The 13867-nt window shown below is 54.8% G+C and overlaps 3 protein-coding genes across 3 annotated transcripts; all 3 read left to right on the forward strand.

Moving 5' to 3' along the window:
• Positions 1–3435: 3435 nt before the first annotated feature.
• LRP88_05174 (Zn(II)2Cys6 transcription factor domain-containing protein) lies at positions 3436–5926 on the forward strand (the record flags this gene model as incomplete). Its single annotated transcript, XM_083241733.1, has 2 exons — positions 3436–5770; positions 5826–5926. 2 exons carry the CDS (start codon positions 3436–3438, stop codon positions 5924–5926), a joined length of 2436 nt encoding a protein of 811 aa, XP_083102881.1.
• Positions 5927–8587: 2661 nt separating this feature from the next.
• LRP88_05175 (ubiquitin-related domain-containing protein) lies at positions 8588–9616 on the forward strand (the record flags this gene model as incomplete). The annotated part of the gene is made up of 5 exons (XM_083241734.1): positions 8588–8609; positions 8671–8886; positions 8937–9149; positions 9203–9210; positions 9278–9616. The coding sequence occupies 5 exons, from the start codon at positions 8588–8590 to the stop codon at positions 9614–9616; spliced, it is 798 nt and encodes a 265-aa protein (XP_083102882.1).
• A 614-nt stretch (positions 9617–10230) lies between these two features.
• Positions 10231–12387, forward strand: LRP88_05176 (uncharacterized protein; the record flags this gene model as incomplete). Its single annotated transcript, XM_083241735.1, has 2 exons — positions 10231–11139; positions 11626–12387. The coding sequence occupies 2 exons, from the start codon at positions 10231–10233 to the stop codon at positions 12385–12387; spliced, it is 1671 nt and encodes a 556-aa protein (XP_083102883.1).
• Between the last annotated feature and the right edge of the window lie 1480 nt (positions 12388–13867).

Consider the following 13867-nt stretch of genomic DNA (forward strand, 5'->3'; position numbering starts at 1 on the left):
TTCCCCTAGGCGCGCGCCGTCTGCTGCTATCCCATCCCACATCCCCCATCCTCCATTCTCGGAGGAATAAGGACGCAGATCCTTCTTGGACTAGAGGGAGGCGTGCAAGGCGTGCCACCACCAGGTGAGACGTGCACACGGCAAGCAGCTAGGATCTCGCGGGAGCACCCTGGTCATAGATGCGGTCAAGCAATCAGGGGAAGGTTAGAGATTGATATGGAACAGGGCAGCTGAAGAGGGGGTGGTTAGCTTGGGATGAGCCACAAGCCATGGGCGTTCCTGAAGGGTCATGCTCTCAACTGATGATACTATCGTTGTCCACTCCCGGCGTGGGGAGGTGCTGACATCACCATCACGGCTCGTGTTGCAACATGAACGGGCGATCCGCCGGCCGGATCGCAGGCCAGACTGTGCGTGGTGTCTCTAAGCCTTGTGCTGCTATCTCGAGAGACAAGACACACAGACACCAGGTGGCCACTGCTTCACAACTCCGGGGAGAGGTTGGCCAACGCGGTGCGTGGCTGACGAGCACGACACCATGCAGTGCATTGACCTGATACTCTTGTGTGTGGCCGGCAATTCCCTGCTTCCTTGATATCGCAGATGCACCCTCAGCACTCGAGATGTCATCGATGCCGCATGTGGGCTTTGTCTGCAGTCGATATGTGCACCTCAGAGGCACTTGTTGCGCACGACATACTCCGAGATCGTGGCCCAGGTTCTCCAGCCTGCCCGCCGCAGAGATGCCCTTGTCGGCGGTTGCGGTATAAGCCCATCAGGCTCTTTCTGATTCCAGGGCTAGCCTCTGTTCCTCGCGAGGATGCAAGCCTGGGGAACCCGGTCACTCAAGCGCAAGCGAGCTTCGAGTTGCGTCAACCGTACTTGTTCAGTCAGAATGTTGCGACCTCGTGTCAGACTTGGCAGGCTTCACGATAGTATAGCCACTTTGACGGTGGAGAACCGTGGGCATACTGTAGGTTCGTGTCAAGGCTGCTGGAGGACCGGATGCCTCCTCCTCCTGGTGATGGATCAACCATCTGTAAGAGAAGGACAGGCCACGAGCTTGCAGAGCACACAGACTGAGGAACGATTTACCGCATTAACTCACATGCGCGGACATATCGTGCAGATCCGGAACAGGAATCGAGACTAGATTTTGCCAGAGAATAGCCCCCTGATTGGCTGCCGTGCTTGGATGGAGGTGTCTCTGCACCCATCTTTGACGTGTTCGCTGGCAGTGCATCACGAGCACAGGTCTCAGACGACCAAGGTGACAGACAGATGGATGGGGGCTTCTTGGGAAATAGAGCGGGATCGATGGTAGAGCAAGGTTTGCGCGACCCTGGTGGAGTCTGAACAGACCAACACTGTGCACCGTCGGTCTCTCTGCCCTTTTGCATTTGCAAGTGAACCCCCTAGAGCATGGGTTCGAAGGCTGGTCGCTGACGGTCCCTCTGATTCTGGAGATGGCTGGCCATGGTCTGTCGAGCGATTTACCGCCCGAGTCACGAAACAACAACAGCCGAGTTCCCCTGCTCCGAGACTCCGTGTCGATCCTGGCCCATCGCGCCTCAGTTTTTCAGGGACCTCGAGAACTGAACTCGAATCGGACGGAGTCGCAAGGCCGCATTCTCCTGCTTAAACTGTCCACCTCGCAGGGTACCAGAGTACATAGTACAAAGGAGCACACCCTCACACGTGCAGCTTTGCGGTGCATTCCAAGCCTCAAGACACCAGAGGGCCAGCCCGCGACGGTTGTGCGTCCATCAGCATGTGGCTTACCGCCGCGAATCAGTTGGGGATGACTTGCGTGGCGGACCGGAGCGCCGTGACGGACATGTCTTGGAGCGACTCGGCGTGGGCGAGCTAATCACCAAGAACTGCAACACACGATGGCAGATTGGTGGAGTAGTTTGATGCGCGACGTGCAGGAGCCCGAGGCCAGAACAGGCATGACAAGAGGCCGATTAAAGCCAAAGGGATTTGGCATCCGCAGTCAGGGTAATATAGGCCGGTACAGGTTCGCCACGATGAAGACTGTTGCACGCCAATGCAGCCTGTGCTGTAACGATACGCTGATGCAAGGTGAGGTGGGCGGGATACGACGGCGTTGACGGCCAAGTTTGATGGATGGATGTGAGCCCCTCCAGGGGACCACAGGACAGTGCAGAGAAACAGTGCGCTGACCAGCTAGTGACCTCTGAAAAGGGTGTATTGCGAGTGGAGGACCTGAGCTATGGCGCCTAGCGCACTGTGCTAGTTCCGGCCCTGAATCCTTAGTTGAACAATGCAGCCGAGGCTGGCCTCAATTCGGAGGTTGGGGGACTCGAGAAACAAGATGGCGTAATGGTGCGAATCCGTCTTGCCATGGTAATCTGATAATATCCTCATCTGTGTGCAGGTCCAGGGCGACGCCTCGGGCGGATCTGAGAAACGAGGCATGCTCAATGAGGGCCAGTCAGGGACAGAGCTCCATTGCCATCTGCAAACTACCCGCGCTCGATGCAGCTGCATCGATAAATGGCCGCGACGGATCTGCTGGCGAGGCGCCCCGCTGCATATCGTGACTTTTCGACACGGACGGGATTGAGGACCAAGTGGGAATGGGCTATTTTGGTGGATGTCGATGGCTGGCCCATGTGCCCTGGGCTTGGTCCCTGTTTAGAACCTTGTTTGTTGCGATAGGCCGAGTTCTTGAATCAAGTCAAGTAAATCGGCCTCAGGTGGACTCGATCGGGGACTGGATCACGACCCTCGGACGTTTGGCGGCGGCCGCGGCTGTTGAGGTGGTCGGGAAGGTGGACTGTGCGCACTGTGCTGAGGATACCGTGGTCGTGTTTGCCGCTGTCAGCAAGTTGTGGCCTCGCTAGTGCGACCGCTCTGACAGCTGTACAGGGCGTCAGGCGCTCTATGCACTGTACTCGCCCTAGAGCTCACAGTGCATCACTTCGCACATTCCTGGACCCCCATTGGCCGAGCGCCTCCACATGGGGCGCAGGAAGGTTGCAGTAGAAGGGTTCCGGGGTGTGGTCCCTTCCCTTCAGCGGGTCGGGTGCGTCCTCCAGCGGACGAGTTTAGCGGGCTATTCAGAGGCTGCTCAGTGGCCACTTAGTGAGTGGGCGCCCCGGTGGGTGCTTCGAGGTGGCTTGGCGGCGCCCATTGGCTGCATGTCCCGGCTGGGGCTGGACGACGCTTCACCGCTTCTTCCCCCATCGACAACCGCCCACTGCAGCGAGACCAAGTCGCGGCATAGCCCATGGTTAACCCGCCTTTCAGCGTCTCCAGCAGTCTTCTCCTTCTCCATCTGCTCCAAAACCTCCTCCCTTCACCTCTTCAGGGACTTCACGAAAGAGCGGTGTCGTCCGCTCTGTTCCTACAATACTAGCATCTTCCGCCTCTCCTCCCACTCCGCTCCCCTTCTGCTTCTTGCCCAGAATGTCCTTCGACTTCAACAACGGCGGGGGTGATGCCTATCTGGATCTGACCTACGACCACCGGGATCGCGCTGCCTACCAGTCATACTCGACCGCCACAACCCACTCGAGTCCTTCGGCCGCCTCCAATATCATGCCCAACAACGCTCGCAACTGGGCCGTTCCGCTCGACATGGCCTCCAACAACTCTCACGGCCATGCCTCGCTCAGTCCCGAGGAGCATCAGTCTTCGCCTCTTTCCCAGTCCGCCAGCCCGCACAGCCAGCACTCGCCACTACAACAGTCGCCTTTCCAGCCGACTGCGAACCCCTTGACCGACTGGGCTCTTCAGCAACAGCAGCAGCAGCAGCAGCAACTGGCTGCTCCTGACATGACCCAGTTCATTCAAGATGCCGCCCTCATGAGCTTCAACCCATTCCCCACCAGCTTCCAGTCGCCCAACCCCCTCGACTACCTTCCCCCGACGACCCAGGCCGCTCTGCAGGCCAACCTACTTGAGTCGACATTCAGCGCCATGCCTACCATGGATGATCCTACGCAAGCAGTTCAATGGCCGAGCACCGGAATGGAGAATTGGCAGGAGTTCCAGAGCACTCTGCAGATGGATGGTCTGCCTCGTCTCGATAGTGTTGGAAGCAACTCGCCTACTGGTACCTATCTGGAGGTGCTGTCCCTTCCTTCGTCCTCAGGTGAAGGCTGGGCCATGGTGGACTGGAATCAGCCTAACTTTGACCAGTTCCAGCAGGCTCACGCTCAGGGCGCCGCCATCTTCAACCCCTCCCAGACCCTCCACCTGAGGACTAACTCCGACTCTTCTGATGGCGCCAATTCCATGGACTTTGGCAGCTTCGAGGAGATCGCACCATTCCCCTACTCTCCCTTCTCCCCTGAGTCGGACGGATATGTCGACGCTGGTAACCACCGTAACTGCTTCGCTGGTGATGGTCACAACCATAACCACGACACCGTCGCCCCTGCCCCCGCTCCCGTGGCTCCCGCGCCTATCAAGTCGGAGCCTTCGTCAAGCCGTCACAGCCCTGGCAGCGGCGCCGGATCGACCTCTCCCCCCAGCACCACCACCCGCAGGAACTCCGGTCCTCGCAAGAGCCCAATTGCCAAGGCCACCAAGCCCGTTGTCCGTCGCATCTCCAATGGCAAGAAGGACGGCACTGTTGAGAAGAAGGTTGGCCGCAGAAAGGGACCCCTCTTGCCTGAGCAGCGAAAGCAAGCCAGCGAGATAAGAAAGCTGCGAGCTTGCCTGCGATGCAAGTTCCTCAAGAAGACGTGCGACAAGGGAGAGCCTTGCGCCGGTTGCCAGCCTTCGCACGCTCGCCTGTGGCAGGTTCCTTGTACTCGCATCGACATCAAGGATATTGGTTACTTCATGAAGGACTGGAAGGCTGATTACGAGAGGCACATGGACCGTGGCGTCTCTGTCTACAACGTCAAGGGTTTCGCCCAGAAGGAGACCCTCATGTGGATCACCCACGGTTACGGTTTCGCTCTCCCTGTCATGGTTCGCGAGGTCTTTGTCGCCGACGACAGCTGCTTCTCGGTTGACTGGGTTGAGTCTACCCTGACCGACCAGGAGCCCATTGACTTTGAGACGCGCACTGAGAAGCTCGATGTTGGAGCTGAGGGTATCCGTCTCGATGCTCTCTCCGAGTACCTCGACAAGCACATTGATGGCCCCTTTGAGGACTTCATCGATGACCACTTCGAGGGCACTCCCTTCATCACTGAGATCCTCAAGACTGCTCACCGCTACTACGTCAAGGAGAAGATGCCTGTCATCCGCAAGGCGCTCAAGCTTGTCCTTGCCTACAACCTCACCATGCACATCACCATGGTTGAGAACCAAGGATCCGAGGTTAACCTGGACGGACAGATCGACGATGAGGACTCCAAGTACTACGGCCGCACCGTCGCTCCCGTCATGATCAACTTCCAGATCAAGTGCGCCCTTGCCGACATGTGGCGTGAGCTCCAGAAGGACATCCTTGAGGAGCTCTCTGCCCTGTACTCTGGTGTCTACAGCGGCGAGAAGATGAAGAACTGGCCTACCATCTTCATGATTGCTTCCATCCTGCTCGCCGTGTGGGAGGAGATGCAGTTTGACTGCCACTACCGCGTCCCCGACCCCGTCGCCGTGAACAAGTTCTGCACCGACATGGAGACCACCCCTGTTGGTGTGATTGTGGGTCTCTTCCACGCCATCTCCCAGAAGCTCCCTGCCTTCACCGACTGGGACACCCGCAAGCACGGCCACCTGCTTCACAACAACGTCTCCGTTTGCGAGGCTATGACTGAAGTGCGACAGCATGTCATCAAGCACGGTAAGTTCCCAATTGTTTCTCAAGGTCTGGTCTTGCGTACTAATACCCATGGCAGAGGCCTATCTCCGTACCCGCAAGGAGTCCAAGTTTGACCGATACGACTTCGACTCCCTGTCCAACAAGTTCCTGTCCAAGCTTGTTATCCGGGCCAACTAGATTCCTCACCTGACAAACACTGCTGTCGCAAGACATGAACGGGCCCCATTGTGGCGCCCACCCTTTCCTTTGTTTGCATTTGTTTTGATCACAGCGATAGCGTTGGCAAGATTCCTTCAATCTTGGTCGACAGCGACCTCCAGAATTGTCCTTTCAAGCATACGAAACACGACTTTAACCTTCTCTCACGGCTGGTCACCGCCTCAACAACAACACGAAGTTACCTGACACGGGAAGATGTGTTACGACCTTCTTATGACTTCCTTCTACGAATGTATGACTTGAAGAAGACAGAGCGTTTTAGTTCTTTTACAACATTTTTTTTTACTCTTGAGAGAGGGGGGAGACGTATCACGCAGACGAGCGCATCCCACCCTTCTGCGGTGTTTTTATGGGATCATGTTTGACGATGAGGCATTTGAGGAAATGACAGATATTGCATGGCTATGTATGAGCCTACATGAAGAGGGAGGTGCTCGTGAAATTACTAGGGCGTTGGTGAGCTCAAGTGGGCAGGACCTTCGACACAGGGCAGCAGAGCGGAGCGGACATTGTTTTACTTGCGTGTTTGATAACGGGATTCTTGGGATAGTTACAAAAAACGGCTCATATTGCTAGGCAAGTGCTGTAGCGCTGCCACGAGAATATTGAATTTTACAGTTCCCAACTCTCAGTCTCCCTCGACTTTGTCGATTATGAAGGTGACTGAAGTGAAGGGAGGATTTACTCCATGATCATGGCACAGAGATAGCAAGTGATTGTTTCCTGACGATGTGACTGTTTGCAGATCTCTTACGAGAGCGATATACTGGGTATTGAGGTGGTGACCCCTGAACGTGTTTGAGACTGTCGGATCGATGGCTGTATGTTCAAGCCAAGAGACTACACGTTGAGAAAACGAGACAAGCGACACGCCGCACGTGGGTTGAAGCATATGTATGCATCTCCTGACACGGAGCAACCGGTGGATGCAACGCTGGTAGGCTGATTAGGTTGACAGTGAAAACATGGGCTGAAACATGCCCAAAGGATCACGAGATGGCGTATCTCAGACATTAGCAGTCGGCAATTCTATCGCACCCTGATATCTGCTTATTGAGGGAGCTTGATGGGCAAACGGAAAAGTGCATTAAGCACAGCATCAGCTGGACCTTGGTAGACAAGGCGTTATCGAACTTAGCGTCTGGTGGTGCACCCATGGATTCCAAAGAGGTTGGCTACAGAGGGCGGGGTTTGATAAGACGTGATGACTCGCGACGCGGCGCAATCGGCGCTTGATATCGCAAAGACTTGAGCAAAGAGATGCGCGAGAAAAGGAAATTGCATGCCATCATTTTCCGATGATCTTTCGTTTGTTTCCGGAAGGCCACCCAACCTCGTTCTCTCGCTGCAGGGCAAAGCCGAAGGGCGAAACAGGGGCAGCAGGAACATGGTGTTGGTTTTCTAAAGAGAACAGGGTCCCCACGGACGCAATTCGTTGGCCGATGACGTCGCGAACGCCGAGGAGACCGGATCCAGAGGGTGGCAGAGTCGGTGACCCCGCACCGCCTGGGCTATCGCTCTTTGGGTTCAGGCTGACATGACGAGTTCGGCGTAGCAGGCTGCGGTCGCTGTCTGTCTGGCATGAGTTTGTGTCTCTTGCTCCCGAGCCCGTCTCCACCGCCGCGACTGGAATCCGGGATCTCAGATTGGAAGCGTTTTCTGTTCCTGAGCCAAAAAGCTTGGTTCCTGGGACTTGGGGCAGTGATCATCTGCTACAGAAGCGGCTATCATCTCAGCCGAGCATCAGATGCGGTTCGCTGCCGAATGGCATTCAGTTGAAGCATTCAACCGTGCATTGCTTTTGGCCTTTCCCGGGGTAAAGTGGCGACAGGGACGCCGTCTGGGCCCCGCCACTCCACTGCGGCGCCCGGCCGCTGGCGTCGGGTGATGGTGAATCACGGGTTCCAGGCTCTGGCTGGATAAGACGGTGACGGCCAACGAGTGCTACTGTACCCATCCATGACGGGCACAATAGGCGAGTAGTTCCCCCCACGTTTTCGGTTGGGCAATTGTCATGAACAGATTGTTCTCTTTGCGGCGATTGTGCTTTGTAGCTGCATTTCGAAGGCTCTCCCAGAGCTTCCTCGAACAAGCCAGATTCATGCCTTTATTCTGACATCAGTCTTTCGGCGTCTCGAAGGCCCCACACGGGCGATAAGATACCAGGGACAAAGTAGCGGCTACCTCTGGTTTCACCCTGCATTCGCTTGCAGCTGAAGTACCTAGAACGGACAGGTGGGGCCCTGCAGCCTGCTCCAAGTTTCTGGAGCCTTCCCTTGGCAAAGCCTGATTGGCCTCAGTGAATCATCCGCCCCGAACGGAGAGAACAGAGCACTCCCGCCTGCCTTGTTGTTCGTCACTCGTAGGCGTAATCCGGTAACTGCGCCCCCCTCACACCTTCCCTGCCCGCCGCCGGTTGCCCGCTTGATTATCAAACAAACAGGCACACCTCTCTACTACATAAACCCGACCGCCTCTCCTCAACTCTAACTTTCTTTCTTCCTCCAACACTCACTCTCATCTCAGACTTCTTTGCAGACGAGACCTGCGACTCATCACGATACCACATCATCTCAACGACTACATTTCCTCCCAAGACATCCGCATAACACCGCCATCATGCAGATCTTCGTCAAGACTCGTAAGTCACCTCGCGTCGCCGCCACTTCTGTAGCGCAATGATACTGACCATCATTCTCTAGTGACGGGCAAGACCATCACCCTCGAGGTTGAGTCCTCGGATACCATCGACAACGTTAAGTCGAAGATTCAGGACAAGGAGGGCATCCCTCCTGATCAGCAGCGCCTGATTTTCGCCGGCAAGCAGCTTGAGGATGGCCGCACCCTTTCCGATTACAACATCCAGAAGGAGTCCACCCTCCATCTCGTCCTCCGCCTCCGTGGTGGCATGCAGATTTGTAAGTTTCTTTGTCATCGTCGCTCCATCACTCAAACTAACATGCCGCAGTCGTCAAGACCCTGACTGGTAAGACTATCACCCTCGAGGTGGAGTCTTCCGACACGATCGACAACGTCAAGTCGAAGATCCAGGACAAGGAGGGCATCCCCCCGGACCAGCAGCGCCTGATCTTTGCTGGCAAGCAGCTTGAGGATGGCCGAACCCTCGCCGACTACAACATTCAGAAGGAGTCCACTCTCCACCTCGTTCTCCGCCTTCGTGGTGGTATGCAAATCTTCGTCAAGACCCTCACTGGAAAGACCATCACCCTTGAGGTGGAATCGTCTGACACTATCGACAACGTGAAGTCGAAGATTCAGGATAAGGAAGGAATTCCTCCTGACCAACAGCGACTTATCTTCGCTGGCAAGCAACTCGAGGACGGCCGAACTCTCAGCGACTACAACATCCAGAAGGAATCCACTCTGCACCTGGTTCTCCGTCTGCGTGGTGGTATGCAGATCTTTGTCAAGACTCTCACCGGAAAGACCATCACTCTGGAGGTCGAGTCCAGCGATACCATCGACAATGTGAAGTCCAAGATTCAGGACAAGGAGGGTATTCCCCCCGACCAGCAGCGACTTATCTTCGCTGGTAAGCAGCTGGAAGACGGTCGCACCCTTTCTGACTACAACATTCAGAAGGAATCGACCCTTCACCTTGTGCTCCGTCTCCGTGGCGGTCAGTAAGCGACCTTCTGGGTAGCGATGGTTTATGACGAGGCGTTCAGGGAATGAACTTTGGGACCAGGCAAGCATTTGCGGCTTGGAATGACTAGCATATCCACCTAGTACGTAGTATTCAACGCGCGCGCAATAATCCTGCGACGCGCCAATAGACTCATTTGAGGTCTCAAGAAGCATTGATTGATTCATGGTGATATCTGTCTTGTAACGACTTGTTCAGTGACCTCCGATTATGCAGCTGACACCACTTTAGCGGGGTCCTGCCCCTCACTTACCGGAAGCCAGTGGACTCATGATGAGTGGGGCCGGTAGGTTTGAACCTGCATTCATGAAGGGCGCCTCAATCTTTGACCTTCTAGAAAAGGCTGTGTTTTTCCAACTTGCGACTTGCTCACTGTCCCACGCTGCAAGATCATGATCCTCGAGGACATCGTACTTGAATCCCACCACGCACATCTCTTTTTGCCTCCTTAGTAATAGAGGTTATCGTTTTGTCCTCTTCTCTCGTTGACTCATATCGCATTAGGCATCCCCAGCATCCTTTTGTTTGAGCGGCTCGCAATCGGTCGACCAGCACTGCGCAATAAGACCCCGTACGAGGTCGGAATCGCCAGGCTATGCCGTCTTACTTCTATCACCTCAAATTCGAGCTCTATCCGACCCCTAATCCGGTCATCGCCGGGGTGGTCAACACAGCAGACCGCAAAGACATTTGGCTTCCACCTCCAGAGGCCAGCATCTTTGATGATTTCCCATCTCACCCTCGACCGGACCGACGAACATCCCACCAAATACCGCTCTTCTCCTCTCGACGCGAATCTCCATCCACGTCTCCGTCTCCGTTCACAGAGCAAGGCTCACCCTCTTCGACCCCGGGCGTCATCGACTGTGGTACGGCAGCGCGCGTGCCGGTGAAAGGGACTGAGCGCAAGATCGAGATTTTGTCCGAGAGGCAGTGGCTTGAACGAACAAACAGCTTTCCGCCTCCCCACTCCAGCGCAGCGATCCGACCCCAGAACGCAGTTAAAGACTGGCGATTTGGACGCGTGAGCATCGAGACGGTCGACTTGCAACTAGGACATATCATGGCAGGGGAGACCAGTCGAGCAGGGCCAGCAGCGGCGCCGTCCCTAGGGCCTACCTTTGGAGGCGCAGGCACAGCGACAAAAGCCGAGTTCCTTCCGCTCGAGACGAAAAACACAGAAGTCGGATGGGGTGTGGTACACTTCTATCGAGATGGGGAAGAAACACACGGGATGGGAGAGGCTGAGCACCATGAAGATGGTGCGGAAGAGTCAAAAGACATCGACTACACCACGCTCTGCATCCCTGCTGTACCTGCCTATATGTCTCCCGGAGACCTGATGGGGTTCGTGGGTGAGAAGTGGAGGAGCGACATCAGCCACTGTCGTATGGTGATGACTTCGAAGATGAATAGATATCTCGTCTTGCTCAAGTTTCGAGATAACGGTCGAGCCAAGCAATGGCGACGGGAATTTGATGGCAAGGTGTTCAACACTATGGAGGTAAGCTATTTGACTGTTTCTAAGTCACAGGTCGCTGATCAGATACAGCCCCAAATATGCCATGTTGTGTTCGTAAAGAGCATTACATTTGAGACGCCAACTCGGAGGAAGCCTAGCAACAGCTTATCAACTCTATCAACATCCGCCGGCATGTCAAGCAGTCTCCGGCCTTTCCCTCCCCCAACCCCGAATTTGGTCGAGTTACCTACCTGTCCTGTGTGCTTGGAACGGATGGACGAAACAAACGGACTGATGACGATACCCTGTTCTCACGTGTTTCACTGCACCTGTCTTCAGAACTGGAAAGGAGCCGGGTGCCCTGTCTGTCGATTCACTAATACTTCACTCGATACGGACTCAGATCCATCAAATCCTTACACACAGCCATTTGGTTCTGGGGCATCCAATCTCTGCAGTATCTGCGACTGTGCGGATGACTTGTGGATATGTCTGATCTGCGGGTATGTTGGTTGCGGCCGATACAAGGGCGGTCATGCAAAAGATCACTGGAAGGAGACGGCTCATAGCTTCGCCCTTGAGCTGGAGACACAGCATGTCTGGGACTATGCCGGGGACATGTGGGTGCATCGATTGATTCGCGATAAGGGAGACGGCAAGGTAGTGGAACTCCCAGGCAGAAACCGATCAGTTGGCCACTTGGAGGAGGAAGATGTGGTGCCTCGAGCAAAACTGGACAGCATTGGGCTGGAGTATACGCACCTCATCACCAGCCAGCTCGAATCGCAGCGGGCATATTACGAAGAAATGATTAGCAAGGCCGTCGACAAAGCTTCAATGGCATCTGCAGCGGCTGAGGATGCGGCCAGACGGGCCTCACAAGCTATGGAGAAGCTCGCGTTGCTGGATGAAAAGTACACGACTCTCAGTAAGGAGACTATTCCTGAACTTGAAAAGGAGCTTGCTCGTGAGCGCAACAAGGCGAGCAAGAGTGAAACACTTGCCCGCAACTTTGGCAAGGCGGTTCAGGAGGAGAAGCGACTGAATGAAGGACTTATGAAACGGATCGAACATCTTAATACTGATCACGAGTCAATATCTCGGCAACTAGAGGAGCTCAAAGCAGAGAATGCTGATCTCAAGGAGATGAATCGCGATCTGAGCATGTTCATCTCTGGACAGGAAAAACTCAAGGAGCTGGAGAATGAGGGCAAGATTGAGGAGGGTGAACTTGAGGGAGGAAGTGCAAGTGTGCCTGAGAAGAAGGGTAAGCGACGGGGAAAGCGATAATCAATGACATCGGCGATCTAGCAACGCGAGTTAGAAGAGATGGGTTGTAATAGTGACAATAGTTCATGCAGCGTTGCTTTTGTTGAGGCTTGGAACAACAAAACCAACTCTACCACACATATTCTCTCACATCAGGCCCAGGAATATCCGCTTTCCAAGAAGTGAGGTCTAATTTACTGAGATGACACATGAAGACTGGTTAAAGCACGATAACGGCTTGTCACGAGCCAAAGCAAGGGTCTTTTGCCTGCCTACAAACCCAACCCAGCGCCGCAATCCGGAGATCCCTTCGCCCTCGGATAGACGCCGGCTTACGAACTTGACCCGGGACGCCCCTCTCAGAGTGAGCCACATGCCTCAACCACAGCGACTGGCGGGTGTTTTTGTTGGGGAAGGGCAAGTGGAAGTGCGCGATGACCCGACCCCATGGGCACACATGACGGGAGAGAGTTGTTTGTTTGCTTTCCCTCGTCCCCGTTAGCTCCGGTAGGTATGCAAAGGGTCTGCGGCGCAAGAGGACCAAGCCCGCAGAAGCGCCTGGCATGTGAACGAATGAGCGCACGGATAGAAAGAGGTTCTGGGCGTCTTGTCCATCCATGCTGCAATGACGAGCTTGTCGTGGGGGAGGATCCTCTGTTACGTGAGCAGGCTGGCGAACTGAAACAGCATAGCGAGCCACAAAAATGGCGACCATAGTGGTGTGAATCAACTTGTGATTGTGGTGTCTGAGTGAGGGGAAAACGGCTGGGTAGGGGGGAATTGTGATACAGGTAATCCCATGTTGCCGGGGTATTTTGCCTGTAAGGAATGGGTAAAAGAGCCTCGAGTCTATTGTTCTCAACTGGTTGTCATCTCGTATGTTCTGATCATATTACCAGGTACACTATTTGTTAGTAATGGATAGCTTGATAGGCGACTTTGATCTCATTATGATGCCTCTAGCCGTCGACCATCTATGATCCGTACCGGATCTCCGATGAAAGTGGGGTGACGGTTCACAGCTCGCAGGGGAGCATGTCACAACAGCCGGGCACGGAAGTTCACTCTGGACACCGAGGGACGTGCTGTAACTTGCTGGGCCGGCCTGTTCTGTTTGTTGGAGCCTGGCTAAGACACAGGAAACGGGCGTGTAATGGGCCCCGGCCCGGATGGAGCACCCATTGTCTGGATATCCACAGCGAGCTGCATGTATCCTGGTCAGTTGGCAAAAAAATATTCGAGTGGAAATAAAAAAAAAAGAGGGAAAATAAGGGAAAGATCAAATAGGAGACGTCTACAGCTTCACGTTTCTTTGTAGGTGTCATAAACTCCCCTTTGCCTTTTCTCTTCTCTAATATCATTCCCCGTCAAAAGGTCCAACGGGAAAGCATCTGCATCTTCCCCGTCGTGCACAGCACCTTGGCCTGGTCGTAGCTTCGCAGCTTCAGAAGCAACCTTTCCCACCTGGGCAGGCACCTCGTCTTTCCCCTTCCCCTCCCTG

The sequence above is a fragment of the Fusarium phalaenopsidis genome (genome assembly GCF_050370095.1).
Source record: "Fusarium phalaenopsidis strain FUZ10S chromosome Unknown contig_32292, whole genome shotgun sequence".
NCBI classification, from domain to species: Eukaryota; Fungi; Ascomycota; class Sordariomycetes; order Hypocreales; family Nectriaceae; genus Fusarium; species Fusarium phalaenopsidis.